The sequence below is a fragment of the Gopherus evgoodei genome, chromosome 1 (genome assembly GCF_007399415.2).
Source record: "Gopherus evgoodei ecotype Sinaloan lineage chromosome 1, rGopEvg1_v1.p, whole genome shotgun sequence".
Classification (NCBI taxonomy): Eukaryota; Metazoa; Chordata; order Testudines; family Testudinidae; genus Gopherus; species Gopherus evgoodei.
The window spans coordinates 258306973-258326818 of record NC_044322.1 but is presented as its reverse complement, the minus strand read 5'-3'; the positions used below and the strand labels follow the sequence as shown (position 1 = coordinate 258326818).

At 43.9% G+C, this 19846-nt stretch overlaps 1 protein-coding gene across 3 annotated transcripts in view; it reads left to right on the top strand.

The window, feature by feature from the left end:
- DGKI (diacylglycerol kinase iota) overlaps positions 1-19334 on the top strand; it is a 305312-nt gene extending 285978 nt beyond the window's left edge. For all 3 annotated transcript variants that reach the window (XM_030543871.1, XM_030543854.1, XM_030543862.1), the window contains 5 exons: positions 4471-4508; positions 7669-7789; positions 14171-14207; positions 16298-16397; positions 18061-19334. In XM_030543871.1, coding sequence (XP_030399731.1) covers positions 4471-4508; positions 7669-7789; positions 14171-14207; positions 16298-16397; positions 18061-18177 — 413 coding nt within the window. In that variant the 3' untranslated portion in view covers positions 18178-19334. The remainder of the gene's footprint in view (positions 1-4470; positions 4509-7668; positions 7790-14170; positions 14208-16297; positions 16398-18060) is intronic.
- Positions 19335-19846: the final 512 nt, after the last annotated feature.

Here is a 19846-nt window from a genome sequence, read left to right as displayed (position 1 = left end):
GAGGGCCCAGCTCTGCAGGCAGCAGTGCAGAAGTAAGGGTGGCAATACCATACCATTCCATTCTTACTTCTGCACTGCTGCTGGTGGCAGTTCTGCCTTGAGAGCCAGGCTCCCAGCTAGCAGCCGCTGCTCTCCAGCTGCCAAGCCCTGAAAGCAGCGCTGCTCACAACTCCTTTTTGGGTCAGGGCCCCTACAATTGCAATACTGTGAAATTTCAGATTTAAATAACTGAAATAAGGAAATTTACGATTTTAAAAATCCTATGACCATGAAATTGGTAGGGCCTTACCTATGCGTCCAGACAGTTTTGGTTCCCAGATCTTCTGTCAATGTCATCCTGTCCTCCTCTAGTCGAAATCCACCCCTTCCCAGAACTCCTGATGCAGGACAGGGGCAGGGTCAAACACCCCAACCCAGGCTCTCTCCCTGTCACAGACTGATGTTTCGATGGGAGTCAGAAGTAGAGAGCTCTTGTTCATCACCTCTTCAGGCTATACTGAGAGTAGAAAACAATCCACTAGAACCTGTTGTTTGGATGAGCCTGATAGTGCTGCACCCAGCCTCTTCTATCATTTTAGATTACCTCCTATCTCTAAAGAATTCTTGTCTTTCAATCCACTCATTTCGAATCCACCTAGCAGCCATTAGTGCCTTCCTCCCTCCAGTAGACAGGTGCTCTGTTTTTATGCACCCAACTATGACACTGTTCGTGAAGGGCCTTGTTCAGGCCTTCCTGACAGTCATTAAATCGACATCACTGTGGGATCTTAATCATGCTGTCAAAACTTAGTGGTTCTCCATTTGAACTCTTAGCGACATGTTCCATGTCCCACCTATCCATGAAGGTAGTGTTTGTAGTGCCCCTCAATTCGACCAGGAGTGAAGTGGGAGCTCCCATGGTGGACTCTCCCTTTATAGTATTTCAAAAGGACAAAGTATCCCTTCACTCTCAATTTCTACCCAAAGTCTTTTCTGAATTCTGTCTTAACCAGTGGATTACCACTTACCAGTCTCTTTTAAAACCCTATGCTTTGTCTGAAGAGAAGAGACTTCACTCCTTCAATGTCAGGGATGCATTGGCCTTTTACCTGTAAAGAACCAAGCTCATCAGGAAGAATCTGAGACTCTCCTTTGTGACAGCAGAGTGATCCCATGGTCAAGCTATATCCTCTCAGAGGATTTCTGTGTGTGTTTCTGGCTGAATTATCAAATGCTACAAACTGGCTTGCATCCCACCTCCCACTGCATGAGAGCACAGGCCCCCACGGTAGCATCCCAGCAGGAGGTCCCAATGCAGGACATATGCAAAGCAGCCACCTGGAGCTCCATACACGTTAGCTAGGCATTATGCTCAAGTCTAGGCCTTTGCTATGGATGCAGCAGTGAGCTCTGCAATACTGCACGTGTCTTTGTTGCTGGCTTCTTAGCATCAGTCTACCGTCTGAGTACTGCCTGTCTATCACCCACAAGTGGAGTACACATAGGGACCATCTTCTTCTTGAAGAAGAAATGGAGGTTACTTGCTGTAACTGGAAATTCTTCGAGATGTGTAGTTCCTATCTGTATTCCACTTCCTGCCTCCATCCCCTCTGCATTTGGATCTGGATTGGATTAGCTGTGAGAAGAGGAATTGAGGGGATATTCAGCCACACTGCCTCTTATACCCTGGGAAGCACAAGGACTTCTTCTGTACAAGTGTTGGCCAACGGACGCTGCTTGTTAAAATCTTCAGATTCAGGTGCATGCATACCCACGTGTGGACCACACATCTCAAAGGACTTCCAGTTAAAGTAAGTAATCTCCATTTCTTGACTCCTCATTTTGTGGGGAGGATACAGTATTTATAAGAATGTCTTATAGAAAATACAAGTAACCCACAAGACAGCCATTCTGAAGGGGTCAGATTTTCCAAGGAGACAAAAGACAAGACTTGTATACAAAATGAGCAACAAATAAACACAAGGGGCCAAATTCTGCTGTGTTTCACTGGTATAAATCCATTGAAGACAGAGAAGAAACACTAGATTTAAATCCAGTGATGTGAAAACCAAGTCAGAGGCACAACATTGTATTTTCCCAACTCTGGCTCTTATCCTTTGCTTTCTGTCTCCTTCTTTACTTAAGAACTTTGTGCAGCTGCCAGGTGATTTATAATACTTAGTTTGTTAACCAGTGCTCACTCAGAAACTGCCTTAAGTGCTGCAGGATAAATATGAACTGTGATTGTAGCACTACTTTCCAAATTCAGAGCTCTGCTGGGTGACGTTTTGCTTTTCCCCACTGCTACACAGCCAGGGGATGAAGTGAGAAAAGGTCCCCAAATCTCCTGCACAAAAATGACATTGCTTAGGCAATATAAATCCACCTCTTGCATACCGTGCAGCTTTCGTTGTGCTTTAAAAGAAAGAAACATTTGTTGGTTTCTCCCTTGTCTCCCCTGCAGTGTTTAAGTCATTTGTGATGTTATTCCTGGAGAAGTAATGAGCTCCTTCTGGAATAGTCACCATGGAGGTTCCATTGCTGTGTTTGCCAGATAAAATACTATGATATTGTTTTTCTTATTCTTCCTTTAGGCCCTGATTCAGGAAAGCATCCTTATCCAGACAGCACTTAAGCACATCCTTAACTTTACACTTCTGCCTAAAGTTAAGCACATACTTAAGTGCTGTTCTAAAACAAAGATGGGATTAGGCACTAACATGCTATTCTGTCTCATGGGCCTTAATACAATTTTTTCCAGAAAGATTAGTTCACTATTGATTTTTGCTGTATATGTAATGCTAAGAGGAGGGAAAGAGAGGAGAAAATAGCTCTGTGGTAGAAAACTTGTATCACCCTCACTTATTTGTGGCTACTTACTGCCCAGAGAGTGTAGAAACTCTCCTGTGAGTTATATAGTTCAGCTATGACCAAAATACCTGGAACTTTGGTCTCTTCCCACCCTCTTTTCTTGTAATCTGATTAGGAATGGGGGAGGCAGTATATGAGGATTCACAGATTCCAAGCCCAAAAGGGACCATTGTGATTATCTAGTCTGATCTCCTGTATACCAGAGGCCATAGAACTTCCCCCAAATAATTCCTTTTGAACCAGAGCATGTCTTTAAAGAACATCTACTCTTGATCTAAAAATTGCCAGTGGTGGAAAATCCACCACAGCCCTTGGCAAATTGTTCCACTGTTAAAAACAGTGGGAAGAGAAAGTGACTTGCACTTTCCATCAGGAGCAGAACCAGGAATGGAACCTTGATCCCCAGTCTAGCATCCTATCCACTGGCTCCCAACTAATTGTTTGTATTACAGAAGTGCTTAGACACCCCAAATGAGACACTAGTTTCACTGTGATCATCTAGTCTGACTCCCTGTATGCTTCTCCTGACCTATAAATCAATGTGGCCTACTGGGTAGGGTGAGGTGTTGGACTGGGAGACCTGGGTTCTAGTCTCAGTGCTTCCACTGACATGCTGCATGACCCAGAGTATCTTACCTCTCTTTTCCCTCCCACCCATTGTCTGTCTGTTGCAAGTGCTGCAGGGGCTGTCTCTTATGATGTGTTTGTGCTATGCCTACTGGAATGGAAGCTTGAATCTCAGTTGGGGTGTGTAGGGACTACTAAATAATTAATAATGATCTGCTTTCCCGTTTGTTTATTTCTGAGTCTTCTGCTATCCACTACTGGGACTGATTGTTCATCAGTATAAATCTTGAGAGGATCCCAGGAAGGACCTTCTTTGCATTCAGTGTTGGCCTATCTGTGCTCCCATTTAAGTGAATGGGAGTTTCACTGTTGATCTCAGTTGGAACAGAGTTAAACCAATTCTGCAAGCACATTGCAAATTACCTAACATGTTGTAAGTTGAGAATTCAAAAACTGAGGCACACAAATTGAATAGCTACTTTTGAAAACATTGGCCTAAACTTTTGGTAGTGTTTGACACAATATAGTTTATACTCCCTCCCCGATTCTGTAATGCTTGCCAGAGGGTATGAGTACACTGGAACTGGAAGGAGTGATCCCCAGCCCAAGGAGACACCCATACTAGCTCTGATAAAGCTAATGCAGTAAAAATAGAAGTGTAGCCACTGTGTGGCATGCATTGCAGGAGGGACTAGCTTCCCTGAATATGCACTTAGGGTCTTGGACAGGATTGTCCTTGGGGTGACTAGCCTATCCCACTGCTCATGCTGCTGCAGCTACGTTTCTATTTTTAGCACACTAGCTTGATCAGAGCTAGCACAGGTGCATCTGCTTGACCTGGAACTTGCACTTTCAGCTCCAGTGTAGCCATACCCAGAGCATGGTTCTGGTGATTTAAGATTGTGTCACTAGAATGCAAGCTTGTTGGGGGGACCTTGCCTCCTATGTATTTTTAATACTGTCAAGCACTGTACTCATCTGTGGAACTATGTAAATATTAGTTGTACTGGTGTCCTTATCCCTGATGTTAGTCTTGTCTTTTGTCTTTTGCAGCACTTTTACAAGCAGTAATAGATGGTGATCTTCTAAAGGTAAGTACAGCAAGCTGAGTTTCTCCCTCTTCTCAGCTATTTGCAGCTGTGATGGACTATGAATTATAGCAGGGGTAGGCAACCTATGGCATGCGTGCCAAAGGCAGCACGCAAGCTGATTTTCAATGGCACTCATACTGCTCGGGTCCTGGCCACCAGTAATTTTAAATGAAGCTTCTTAAATATTTTAAAAACCTTATTTATTTTACATACAACAACAATAGTTTAGTTATATATTATAGACTTATAGAAAGAGACCTTCTAAAAATGTTCAAATGTATTACTGGCACGCGAAAGCTTAAATTCGAGTGAATAAATGAAGACTTGGCACACCACTTCTGAAAGGTTGCTGACCCCTGAGTTATAGTCTACTCCTCTCTCAAAACATAAACATACTACTGTAAAGATTGATAGCCAAATGCCACTTGCAGGGCACATTGAATATTAGAGGAACAATAGCCAAGTGAGATATGATTAAAATTCAAGTGAATAGAATCTGGTGTTATACTGCACCTTTTGTACTCTGGGAATCCCAAAGTACTTCATGGAGCAATGGGTTGATTATGCAATGAAATGATTATGTAGGCAAACGCAGTGCTGAGCAATACAGTATCACCAACCCAACCTTGCACAATAAAGCCAGTTTTACTGAAAGGGGAATATTGGTCAGAACATCAAATTTGCCCCCAATTCTTTTTAAAGAGTGTAAGGATATTTGCAACTTCCACCTGGACAACTACAAAGGTAGGAAGAAGGGGCTTCAGTTTAGCATTTCATGATCTGATAGAGGACACTTCTGATAGTTCATCAGTCTCTGTTCCCTTTGCACTGCACTGTAATGTCAGTATTAACTATGAACCAAGTTCTTCGGACATTCAGAAGGGCTTGAAACCCAAGAAACCTTGGCCCAGCCTTAAGTGTCAGCTATTGGGAACTCTCTCAGGAAGAAGGTAAGGGAGCAGAGGGAAAGTGTTTAATTCCTATAAGTGCGAAGCTTTCTTCTGACAATTGCAATCCCTGTTTTTCAGCAGCTAAGGGTACATTTATGCAGTGAATAAAAACCCCATGGTACTGAGTCTCAAAGCCAGAGTCAACTCACTCAGGCTTTTGGGGCTAAAAATAGCATTGTAGATGTTCCTGCTCAGTCTGGAGCCCAGGCTCTGAAATCTAACAATGGGGGTAGGTCTCACAGCCTGGGTTCTATTTTTTAGCCCTGTAGCACAAGCCTAAGTCAGTTGACCCAGGCTCTGAAACTTGCTACCACTGTTTTTGTTTGTTTGGTTTTTGGTTTTTTTTTGTTTTGCTTGTTTTTTTTTACTGTGTAGATGTACCCTAAATGGTTGAGATTTGCAAACATGCCCCTGAATTTGGGTGAGTATTGTGACTAACAATTGCAACATTAACTGGAAAAAGTCTTGAAGCTATCTGAAAAAGTGGCAATTCTGTTACTCTTGATCTTTGCCTATAGAAACACACCTCTGCCCCCACTTTCCCACTGGCAACAGCAGTAGCAATGATTCACTGTAACCACCATTTATTTGTACAATATTGCTTTTTCCCTCATATCACATTCTATTCTGGATTTCACAGCACAGTTTCCCCATCCCTTAAGGCTACTGTAATTTATAAGATGCAACTCTCCCTTGAATCTTCTGCAGGTGCATCAAGACTTTGTGTCATGACATAATAATATCCCATTGTCATAATGCAATCTGAACACTGTTTTTGTAGTGTGTTTTACAAATTCCCAGAGCCTGCAGCAACTTTAAGAAGCAATCATCTGCTCTTTCCTGCCTTCCCAATGCGGGTCTTCCCCTACAATGAGATCCAAGTAGAAAAGTGTGTGAGGGGGGAGGAATATATGGATAAAGAAGTAGGAGGTACAACAGATCTCTGGCATGTTGGTTTCCTTACAGAGGTTCAGATCTTCTCGCGGCAGCAGTAGGAAAGGCAAGGCAGGAAGATTTTGGGAAAAGACCCCAAACCTAATTCTTAAAAGATACTTCCCATGATATCAGCTGCAAATACATACAAGTGTATTTAGGAATGATCCTTTGATACTTAGAGCCCCTACTGGCTAAAAATATACATGGGAATATACATGAAAATATAAAGAGCAATTTACTATTTCCAAGCAATATACAGTGTGTACCCAATCCTGAACACATGGGCCATTCACAAATTCATATACAGACTTAGACTGTAGCACCACCACTGTAATAACATGTATTCATACAAACACATAGCGATCCCCCCACCACACATCTGCACAGGGCATAACCAAGACACCCACATGCATGTAAACTCTGTATCTGAATCTCTGCAGATGGACTTGGGGCATAAAAAACCCAAACTACAGCTCCCATTAGACACTGTGTATTTCCAAATATATTTTTTAGGGTTTGGCTCAGTTTTGTTGGTTTACGTGTGTTTGGTTTTTTGATCAGAAAGTTGAAATGTTCCACAGAAAGCAAACACTTTTTGTGAACTGTTTAGTTGAAAACCCAATTTTTCATTAAAATGTACAAACAAAAACCTCAAATAATTTCAATGATTTTTTTTATAAGCCCTACTTGCAAGCAATAAGTTATCTACAGTATATCACCAATGATCCACTGCTAAGGAAATGTGATTTGACATTGTTAACTCGCTGTGTTGTAAGTCTTGCTAGCTTTAGGTCAAAAGCCTTTGCTGTGCATTGTAAGAGCCTAAAAGTTTGGCTAGTGGTTACCACTGTTCCTTTTTAGCCATCTGCTAGCAAATCTGACAGTTAATTAGGGGCGGCTCCAGGCACCAGCACACCAAGCGCATGCCTAGGGCGGCAAGCCACAGGGGACGCTCTGCCGGTCGCCACGTGGGGTGGCAGGCAGGTTGCCTTCGGCGGCATGCCTGCGGAGGGTCCGCTGGTCCCGCAGCTTCGGCAGACCTCCCACAGGTGTGCTGCTGAATCTGCAGGACCGGGGACCTCCCGCAGGCGTGCCGCTGACTCCACGGGACCAGGGACCTCCCACAAGCAAGCCACCGAAGGCAGCCTGCCTGCCGTGCTTGGGACGGCAAAATACCTAGAGCCAGCCCTGCAGTTAATTTACTTGCATGTTTATTTACCTGTGCACCTTGTTCTACAGTTTTCTTGTCCTTTTCATGTGCATTTACATTACAGTTCATAGAATGCTGTAAGAGAGGAGCTAATCTGTTAATCCAGGGACCTGACCGCTGTTCCTTGCTTCACCATGCTGCCAAGACTGGGCACCTTGAAATTGTGAAATACATCTTAGAACATGGTGAGTAATTGTGTGCAAACCCACACGGAATCACATTCCATGAAGTGTCATTGTAGTAGAATAAAAGTTTACTCAGAACCCCTTACAAATCTATCCTCCTGCAGCATGTTGCTATGGATTTGGAAGTGTTGAAGCTGGCCCTAGATAAGGGGGAAAGAGTGGATAGTATAACAAGACAACTTTGAAGGAGATGCAACATTTTCCTAGATTATAAAACCAGAAGGGACTGTTGCGATCATCTGCTTTGATCTTCTGCATAACACAGGTCATAGGACTTCCCTGAATTCTGTAGTTTCCTTCATTGAATCCTCTCTCCAGACTGAGTCTCAGAACACACCTGGCCTGTGTACTCATCTCCCCCATCCCTCCCCAATATTTCCCTCAGGCACACCTGCATGTGTGCATCCCAATTGAATTCCAGCACAGTTAGACTTCTGTGAAGACTCAAGATGAAGTAGTAGTTGAAGCTAGCAGGGACATGAACAGGAAATCCATGAGAAGGAGTCTCCTCAGCTAACTGAGAAAGTGTGAGGAGGCTATGGCAAGATTAAATGAAGACAAACCATAGCATTGAGCAAACACCAGCCGTTTTCACCAGTGTGGCAGGAACCCTCTGAAACCTTTCTAGATCCTCTTCCTTGGGTGTCTCAGCTGCCTTGTTTGTGTAAATCTCTGGGAAATCTGACTGGGGATTGGCAATGCACTAATGGAGGTCCACTCACTCTCTCCACCTGCATCCAAGAAATTAATAAGTCATTTATACACAGGACACTTCTCATTCTTTGATAATCTCTCTGAGCCAACTTGCTGAAGGTTCATCCGTGTAATGTTTCTGCTTCTCTATAGTACTTTAAAATGTAGATTGTGACCCCTACCACCTTATCAGTGTTCAGAGCATAAAGTATATTAATCAATGATTTAGATGTTTTCTGACACTTCCTAATATCTTATGCTTCCCCCATAAATTATTTTAGCTAATGTCCATCCTTTCTCATGTGAGAAGATACAGGAATGGTTTTCATCCCTGCTACTGCCTCAATCCCTGCCCAGTCATGTGCCCCTGTAGTGTGTTTGCTGCCTGTGCACTCTTGGATATGGCTAATGTTAATGGGAGTCACACTGCAAAATACCTTCCAGGGCACGCTGCTGAAAATCCAGCACTAAATCATATAGGGAAAATGTTCAGAATGCTAAAAAGGATTAGACAGAACTTTTAGATTCCTCACATTGAACTAGGGAGGTGAATATAATATGATAAAGAAAAGGCAAATCCAATCCCATGTGCTCAGAGACAGAGGAGGAGGAAAAAGGAAACATTAATGTGAGGAGGCCCTTTGTGATGATGGGCATATGTCATCTTCAAACACACCACTGTCGTCATGAGGAGAGGCCGTTCCATGTTCTGGATCTGAAACATTTCAGATGTTAAGAAAAAAAGTCTCAAATTAGAAAAATCATAGGCTAGTCATATAAAGATACTGTTATGCAATGCTGCAGTTTACTTATTAGTGCCCTAGAACAACCTGGCATAGTCCCTGGAATGACAATGCAGGTACAAACTCAGTAGGCATCAGAATCACATCTGTTTATTGCTGGAAGATGAGTGTGATGGGGTATGCAGACACCATGCTGAGCAAGAGGGGATTAATGAAAGCCTGTGGGAGATAAAAGAGGAAAAGCCCAGTTCACAGGTGGCTGGCTGAGAGAGGGAGTAGATAATTTGAACTAACCATGTGAAGAAAGCCCTAGCTGGGGCCAGAGACTGCCTTGAAGCTGCCTGGAAGGAAGAGCCAACTGGGGCTAGAGCCTAACCAGAGACTCCTATGGGTCATAGCCCCGTGGGGAAAGGTGGGACTGGTGCAGGACCTCTGTTTCTTTTGTTTCTCATAAGTGGTTTGGCTCTCATTTGTTTTGGGACCAACAGAAGAGTCAGCAGGGTAAGAGACTGTGAGGAAGGCCTAGGTACAGGCCATGGTAGGAAGCAATCCAGAGACAGCAGTGGATCTCAACAAATAGACCTCATCTGCTTCATACAGGGTCTCTGGCCTGGAACCCAGAGTAGAGGGTAGGCCTGCGTTCCTCTATCAGCCTACCTAGGACAGGGGCATGAACACCCCAGAGCCTATGGCTGACAAGCCCAAAAAGCCTGAAGTTGGGCAGAACCTCTGGTGTGATGCTGCCAGGCCATTGGGCTGTTGGACTCATGTTTCCCCAGAAGGCCTGGGACTAAAAGTGACCTGGCTGGATGGCCAACTCACAGGAAGAGGTAGACCACCACAGGGCCAGGTCACTGTTGGTGGGGGGCACCAAAGGAGGAGGAGAGCTGCTACACCCTGCCTAGCCAGGAGAGGATGCACGTGCAGTGAATAGACTCTTCTACAAGAGTACAGAAGCAACACTTTGCTGGCTCCTAGCATGGCTGTAACGAAGTTTTCCTCTTTCCCAGAGGCAGGAAAAACAGATACAAAACCCTCCACTTCCTCCCAGAATTCCCAGAGTCAGGGATCCTTCCCATATGGGTGGAGACACATCCTTTAGAAACTGAGTGTGCCAAGAAATGCCCAATCAGCACAGTTGCTCTGTTACACTACAGAAATAAATCTATGTTAGAAAAGCTAATCTCTTAAATAATCTAGTTGAATTTAACTGGGAAAGGCTTAACCAGTTCTGGTGGGGAAAAATAACCTCCTAAATCTTCATCTATATTTGGAATCAAACCTGACCTTGATTCTTTATGTGGCAGTTCTGAAATATTTACCCTTTACTAATGGGAGGAGAATATGTGCTGGTGATTCTCATCCCCTTTCCATGGAGCGGAGTAGGATATTTTCTATCTTCTCCCCTATGTGTTCAGGAGGAGTGAGCGGGTCTAGCCACTCATGCAGTGTCTTTTGGTAGATTAGTGAGATGACACTGATAGGTATTGTGTTAACTTTTGCTGAGATGAGGCAGAGCTAGTGGAATGTCAGTCAATATGCTCAGCAGTAGGCCCAGTCCTGAACATTCCTCAAACTTCAACAGCCTTGCTATCCTCCAGTGGAGTTATACTCTGAATACACAGAGGGAGCAGATCTATTGAGTAGGAAAGTGCCATTTTTAGTCCTTTTTCAGAGTCGTATCAGTTTACTTTGGTGAGAAGGATACAGTTTTACCACTGTTAGCACTGAAGAGCCAACACAATTCTGGGTGTGTGAGCTGGATTCTATTTCAGCTCACATCATGAACAGACTTATTAGGTAAATTCCAAATATAGGGCCAAATTCTCCTCTAAATGACATGTATGTAATCCCATTGAAGGCACAGGGATTGCATAACTGTGCTAAGCACATAACTGGAAGGAAGTGAGGTTGCACTGGTATAACCGAGTGCAGCATTTGACCTGCAAAATCTTTGTTGCAAAATCAGGTACCTAAGCCAGCTAGACCACTATGTGGCTTTGCTATCACAGTTTGAGGCTGACAGATAGAAAATCCATCTTTTTACTTGTAAGCAAATTTTATATGGAAATTATTGAGACACAATAAATATGGAAACCCACAATGTCACTTTTCAATGTAGAGCCCCACCCTTAAGTCATGGAGGTGACCCTGAGTCAAGTTAAAAAGACATCAACTGTAAAAGACAGTTACTGTTAACCTCTCCCTAGGATTGAATTTGAAGAGGGAAGTAGCTTTAACAGCCTCAGTTTGAAGGGGTAGGGTTTGCTGCACGTATTGAGGACTTTCAGCCTGCATGGTGCCACAGATTTTGGAAATGCCTTGGAAATGGCCTTGGAAATGTGGTCATTTAATTTCTTTTCTATTGTAGTGAGCTCAGCTAAAGGGTAACTGTTTGCTTTTGAACATCTCACTCCTTGTCCTTCCCCGAAACCCTGACTGCTATGCCTCCTGAGAAATCAGAGAGCGGGTTTGGTGGAGCAAACGGGAGGAGGGGAGAGAGGGAGGGAGGAAAAAAGTTAGTTTTTCTGTGTGAAATTACTATCAGACATTAATGATGGAGAGTGATCTCAGCTGGTTTTCTCCCCAGTGGTTCTTGCTTTTCAGCTCCTTTCAAGTGAACTCCCCCCCGTCCCTTATTTTATTTTCCTGGGCCTTTTTTTATTCCTCCACCTCCCAACACATTTCTATCTTTTGTTTTATTCCCTCCCCCACTGTTTTCCTTGATAGAACTCTCACTCATGCATTTCCCTTCCGGACTTCTACTGGGTTATTTTGTCCTCTCTCTCTCTGTGTCTCAGTCCCCTTTTCTTTCTTTGTCTCTTGTCCCCAGTAAAACAGGCAGCTCCCAACTGGGCCAGGATGACAGTGATGTTAGCTTTCCCAGTGCCAGCCTTTCCCACATCTGTGCAGCTTTTGTCCTGCACCAGAGGGGGATTTTGAATGGTTGGCTAGCAGCGCCAGGGAGACTGATGTAAAAACAAGGTCCAAAAAGAGGGGTTGGGGAGTTAGAAGGAGGGCGTGAAATGGTTTAAGAGAAGCACTGCTGAACATAAATAAGGGCCCAGCTTAATATTATGCATGACTCAGTGCCTCCAGTTTCAGCTGTAAACATAAGAGAACAAAACAACAATCTGGGTACCATGTTGTTCTGTGAATTGTATACTACAAGTCTCTGTCCCTCAAGCTGACTGTGATAGTTGGGATGCTGATAAATAGCTTAGTTCAGTGTAATATCATATAAACCCCCTTCCCTAAGGTGGCAGAACATGTGCTGGCTTTCTTATTTGTATATTTTTAGAATGCTTTTTGAGCCCCTTGCCATCAGCCCCATCTCCCTTCACCCTAATTTCATCCCTTTTCATCCCAGTCCAATTTCCTCTCCTCCTTGGTCTCCCTGCTTAGCAGGCCTAATCCCCCATCACTTTAACCGAGCTCCTTTGCCACCCCAGACAAATTACCTCATACCCCTTCCCTTTCTCCCCTGATGCCCTAGCCGTTTCTCTTTTTACCCTTACTCTATCTACCAAGGCACTTTCCACCCCAGTCAAACTGTCTTCCTCTCTCCCCACACCACTCCTCACTCAATCAAAGTTGTTTCCATGCACAAAAGAAGTGTGTATGTATCTGGGAGTGCCAAAGCTCCAGTTGTGTTTCCCAGCAGGCTACAGTGTATTGTCTAAGCCCAGTGGCTGGCAAATGGCAACGTTGGTTAGCTGAAAGAGCATCACTGCCTGAAAAGAACAATCTTTTGATGGACCCTAGATTCTTTTTTCTTAGTTGTCTGATTCTAATGGAATGAGACATTCAAATTTCATGTTCCCGCTTATTGGCATGCAGGGGCTTCAGAGCCTCAAGGAGTTGCCTATTTTCCTCCTTCCTCCATGCTCCTAGGCCCTTCATCATATCTGACTACCTTTCTAGTCAAGGAGGGTTGAATGTGGAACCCATCATTGTTGCTCCTTATTAAGATTAATGCTGTGTAGCACTTTGAAAATGTAAAAGTGTGTATGTCTGAAGTATTACTGTTGGACTACAGTGCAGCCTTTCCAAGTAGGAACTGAATGTGCTATGTCTATAGCACCCACAGTCCCTGCTGTGTTGGGAGTGGGCCCCCAAAGCAGCTAATTATGGGAGCGGGTTCCCTAGTAGCTGGTGAAATCTCAGATGCTATAAATCACCATATGAGGTTCAAGGCCATTGCAGCAGCCGGTGGAACCATTTGAGCACATTGCTGGTAACTTGAGGCAAGCAGTGAGGCTGCAGGGTTCCTTAAAGATTTATACAGTGTAAGGGTATGGGGAATGGGATTGCTTTTCCAACCTCCCACAGTGTGAAGCTGGAGAAGGAAGATAGTGGGCCACCTACAATTCCAGGAGACCGTCAGTTGGCTTCCCTCAATGATATTGAAAATGTTTGTTTTGGGGGAGGGGGTGCAGGCCATTGAGTCCTGTTCTCCTCTCTTCCAACACACCCACAGGAAAACGGCAAAAGAGGAAAAGAAGAGGGGTTCTATTTTGTGCTTTTGTAACAAATAGTGTAAAATTTGGTGGTTTCAGATGAGATTTGATATAAACTTTGCAGGATCATTCAACCTGAAAGTCAAAGTTGAATTTGGGAGATATGAACCCACAGGCAACGAAACTTCAAAGAAAGGTTCACCATACCCACTTCTAACCAAACCCACAATATTAGGCACAGTTTTACTGGTTAGAACAATAATCAGCCAATCATAGAACATAAAGCATACCATGTGACATATGTGAGAGAGACAAGCTTTTGAGCTTATCCTCACAGGTCTGTGTGAGCTTGAAAGCTTGTCTCTCTCACCAACAGAAATTGCTCCAATAAAAGATATTACCTCACCCACCTTGTTTCTCTGATATCCTGGGACACACATGGCTACAGCAACACTGCATATGACATACGTGACTTTCTTTCACAGGTCCATCGGAATTACTGGATATGACAGACAGTGAAACGTAAGTGCAGTCCACTTGAGACCCACTTCCTTCAATGATTGATTTGTTTCACTTTCCTTCCATTTGTGCTCATTGGAAATCTCTTGGTGTGGTACAAAAGTTAAAACAAAAATGTGTGAAAATGGCAGACTTCTGAAAAAGGATTCCCAACCCCAGTGAGCACCACGCCCCTCCTTCTAAGCTCCAAAAACAAACTCCATTCTCTCCCCTCATCTCCTAATTGCCCTAATTCTCCTAGAGCAGCGGTTCTCAAACTGGGGGTTGTGACCCCTCAAGAGGTTATTATGTGGGGGGATCACAAGCAGTCAGCATCTACCCCCAAGCCACGCTTCGTCTTCAGCATTTATAATAGTGTTAAATATAAAAAAAGTGTTTTTAATGTAAAGGGGGGGTGCACTCAGATTTGCTGTCTGAAAGGGGTCACCAGTGCAAAGGTTTGAGAACCACGGTCCTAGAGGAAAACAGGTGAGATTTGCCATGTCCTGACACTCACTGAATCTAGGCACTGAGGGTCCAAGAGGGATAGTAAATTCCAAAGGCAAGAAAGAACTTCTTGCTGACAATGCCCTCCCACAAGCAGAGAAGATTTTTATCTCAAATAGTCGGAACCTGAACCATTTTGGACTTTATAGGGTTAAGCCACAGCTGCTCTATGATTAGGGTGATCAGATGTCCTGATTTTATAGGGACAGTCCCAATATTTTGGACTTTGTCTTATATAGGTGCCTATTACCCCTACCCCCACTCTCATCCTGATTTTTCACACTTGCTGTCTAGTCACCCTATTTATAACCCCTTTGCACCATCTGTACTGAGCTGCCACAAAAGGGCCATAATAGGGTAAGCATAGCCTTGTCACAGGGATGCCAGTGCCCTGCAGAGAACCAGCTCTGCCCCATCTCCACAGAAGCCTCCACTGCAGGGAGAGTTCCAGAGTACGCTGGAAGAGGGAACGAAGAGGCGTGCGTGGAACATTCCCATGCAGCAGTGATTCTACACCCTGCAATGGTGCAAAGGGGCCATTGCAACAGAGGTGCAAGTTAGGGCAGCATCCAGGGCTTCCCTAGCCTTTGCCATAGGTTAAACCATTCACCATCTAATCTGAAAACAGGATTTGCAAACCATTTCCCTTCTGTCCCTGCAGTAGCTCTAGCACCAGCACAGGCATGAATTTGTCCCTTAGTTCTCAGCTGGAAATCAGTTGGTATCGAGTGCTGCATCTTTGGTTCAAATCCCAGCTAGGAGGGATTTGTAACACTGGTGCCCAGTTAATGTTTCAACTTGCCCCGCTCCATGTGTTGAGTCTGAAATTCCTTTGAACACACACACACTTGCTGGCTCAGTATATGTGTGAAATCTGCCCTGCTAGAGCATAGTTCTTGGCATTCATTTTTTATAGATGTATAGTGGCACTCTCTGGTTGATATTGCCACTAACAGAGCCTCCCTCTACTCCCACCCAGAGCACACATTCTCCTCCTCTTCCTCATCATATGAGCAAGATTACTTCAACTTCAGTGGTATTGTGAGACTGTCTCTGCATCCTGCGAAAATCGGAATGGTTTAGAGCTTTAAAGTGAATGCCGATCTCCAGCTGTGGAGGACTAGAACACTAACTCACTAATGGAGGTCGGGAAGAGGTGGGGATCTGGGCTCAGGCAACAATATGGTGCAAGCCCTGACTTTGGCAGGCAGGAGTTTTGACTTCCATGTATCTGTCCCTGCTTGCAGGAGCCAAAGTGTCATAATATTTAGTTTGGGTAGGAAATAATAGAAAAAAATCACCACTGTTTACCCTACAGTGAATTAACAGAAAGGCAGCTAACTTGCTTTTCCAGCAGCTAGAAGAATGTGGTGATCTGTTTCTGTAAGAGAACTAATAGGAAGGAAATATATGAAGGCAACAGTTCCTGTTCCCTTCCCTACCCACCTGGATGCCATATGTGCATTATAAGCTGCTATACTGATCCAGAGGGTATGCAAGCTGAGGAAGAAAGTGTACGTCTATGCCAAGGATAACAGAAGAGATCTTCACAAAAATGCAGCATTTTTCATTTTAACTTATGGCTAGTTTCCTCTGCTTTGGTTTAGGGGTGAGACAGCGTTGCACAAGGCGGCCTGCCAGCGCCATCGTGGTATCTGCCAGCTCTTGGTGGATGGGGGAGCGTCTCTAAGAAATACAGATTCCAAGGTAACCAAACCAAATGAACCAATTATAAAACACTTTAGACGAGTGAGACCAGTCAGCATCTGTCTGCATTATTGAGGCCCTCTATATGTTCCAAAAGCATTTCTTTTCAAACAAGTCATTTTATTTAGAAAAATGTCTTGATTTAAACAAACACAAGAGACCTCAGTTAAATCCCCAACCTGGGTCATCTTTGCCATAGTGATAACCTGTCCTGAAACTCTTCTCAAATGGAGTGTCAGTGAGGCATCTCCAGGGCAGAGTAGCATCATCGCTGGACATTGTAAAAAGAGATGTAGGAGTCACTGATTAGGAATCCTAGTTTGATTCAATGGTGACTATGCAGTGTTGTGGTTGTGATCTAGTTATTTTGTGGGGATGGCTAACCCCCTTCTGTGTCCTACTTTCCATTTTGTCCACTCATGCAAGGCCAACCACAATCTCCCCCACCCTCTTAGCGTAAACTCAAAATTGAACAGACCTAATGAGACTGTCTGAGCATGAGGAAAACATGGGCAAAATTAGAGGCTAGGAATATTCAGCCATTGTGTCAGTCTGATTGACTGAACATCCACAAGAAGTTCACGAACATAAATAAACTTGAGCATGGTCAGGGAGGGGCCACTGCCACATTACACTGAGTACCAGGGTTTCTAATCACCCAACTGACCTGTCTGCAGGTGACCACAATCACCTTGGAAGGTGGTACATAAGCTGCCCTTCTGGCAAGAAGTTGATAAAAGCAGACAACCTATGGGTAATGGTTGAAAGGTGTGATAAAAAGGCAGTTAAACTTTAGGATTCCAGAATCCAAGGTTTGTTGCTTCTCAAATGGATAAATTAAGTTTTAAAAACATTATTACCATATTTTGTGGTGCAGAGTAGTCTCTTGTGAAGAGAAGGTTCATCTGTTCCCTTTGGACAACGATACTGAATACTACTGTCAACAAAGGCTGAAATGCAGACAAGTGGACACTGACTGATTGTTTTTATCAACCCTGGGATATTGATGTTCCTGGGGGGCTGGGATGTTCCTATGTATATTAATGTATTTTCAATATTTTTTAAAGTTTGATGTTCCAGATTCCTGGGTTTAGGTTACAGCAACTTTAAAATAACTTGGTAGTAGTCAGATGCCCTAAAGAGTGATTATTAACTGAGGCCAGCGCAACATGGATTCTACAGGCTCAGATATTGGGAGCCTTTCTCTCCACACACTTGATAGAGTTGTTGCCTATGGTTTGTATGGTTTTTTTTCATGCCTCAGCTACAGTACTGTGCGGTATGCACACACAGTATGTCCAGCCATTGGATGGGAACTCTGCTAAATCTATTTTGGTGTCTATATACTATTTGTCAGTGACTGCAAACTACACAGTCTCTTGTAAGGTTGAAGGGTTTATTCTAAATCTGGTAAAGACTTTAAGTAGGAGGAAGCCTGGCAGCAAGACACTAGGAGCTCACTAGTCCCAGGAGCCATGCATATAGTAAAATTAAATAATTCTCATGGAGAACCTTAACTTGACACCAGTCAAGCTGCCTCTTCACATTTCTGCTTCTGAATTTTCTTTCTGTACTTCTAGTTTTACCTTCTGTGGGACATAAATTAATCTTGTCTTCTAAAAATGTATGTGTAAGGCTTTCTATCTGTGTCCCTTCATTGTAGGGTCAGACACCTAGAGACAAGGCTCAGCAAGCTGGGGACTCAGATCTGGCCTCCTACCTGGAGAGTCGTCAGAACTACCAGATGGTTTCCCACGAGGATCTGGAGACTGCAGTTTGATGTCCGTGAAGGGGAAGAGAATCCTAGGAAATAACAAGGCTGCACCTGAGACACTCAGGCATTGTATGAGGAAGAAGCTGATGGAATCAACGTGTCTCTCGCTCTCATGCAAAATATCTGAGGACATGCCACCAGTTTCTAAGGGCTAATGAGTCTTGCCACGGAACTGTTGTGTTCCCATGTGATGGCCCATTGGGGATGAGGTGAAACACTCAAAGGTCTGTGGAATCCATGGACCACGGAAATTTACCCTTACTGCTTCCAGCAAGTAGCATGAACTTCTCCCATGTTCATCTGTACAATTTATTTAAAAAAAAGAAAAAGGGAGGAAAAAAACCAAACTAACTTGGGCTAGCTGACTAACATGGCTACCCCTCTGATACAAACTAACTTGGACATTAATAAACCCAACGAACCCCTTCCACCATTCCTACCGTGCCCTACATTCCTTCCTCTCCCATCCTACTCATTTGTCACCAATTAAATAATATCTGTTATCTCTGTATTAATTCTTCACAAATGGACAGGTGATAGGCAAGACTTTGAGGAGCTCTGGATGCCCTTAGAAAAAAATGACTTTTGAACCTGTTCAGTCCTCACCTACTGTTCCCTCAGAAGTTGAATTCTCAGTGTTGAATTGCCAGGGAGCTTGTTTTTCTCTTTTGGAACAAATTCTTTCTACTGCCCTGTTCTGTGGGGTGCTGGATCCAGCTAGCTTTACAGCACTGACAAGAGCTAGCCTTCTATCTCTCTGAATAGATCTTAAAGGTGTCCTCATGAAATGATATTCGAGTGGAAGGGAGTTGCTATGTGACATTTTGTGTTATCTTCTGACAGACCACACAGTAACCAATAAGATGTCTCATATCGCCACTCTGCTGATAATGACAGACTGATTCTGCTCAGGTCTGAATCCTGCCTATAATTAGCCATTTGGGGCTTCTGTCAAGTTGTGTTTTAAGATAGGGCAAGATCAGAGTATGATGGATGCAGTTGTGGTTGACTGACTTACTAGCGCTGCCACTTTGACTTACTGACTCTTACAGTCATAGAAACCAAATGTAAAGCATCAGCTGTCTGTCAAGCAGGAGCGGCGCAAGGGTTTTTGACGCCTTAGGCACAGGGCCGGCTCTCCAGTCCCGCGGCTCCGGTGGACCTCCCGCAGGCGTGCCTGCGGATGCTCCACCAGAGCCGTGGGACCAGTGGACCGTCCGCAGGCACACCTGCAGGAGGTCCACCGGAGCAGTCTGCCACCCTCCCAAATCCTGGTGCGGTCGCCTAAATGGAAGCGCTGGCCCTGCTGTTGAGGCTTGCTGATATTAACAAGAGGATGAGCACCACATTAGACATTTTTAAAATAATAAAATACAATGAAAACAGATGGGCAGATTCCAAGAGGGATTTGGAACAAAGCTTTAAAAGAGAGAGATTATCCTATTCAAAAGAAGACAAATGTCAACCATTAGCCTCTCATTGCTCGCCATAGGGTTAAAAACATATATTGCTTAGCTGTTGTCAGGCAAGTAGTTATGGTTTCTTTATTCTGCTCCTTACTTTCCTGACCCAAAGAATACCACCATGGAACAGAGGAATCATCCACACCCCAAACATACTCACATATACATAGAGTGTTCATGTTAAGGTTTTCTATCACTTATGGAATTCAGCT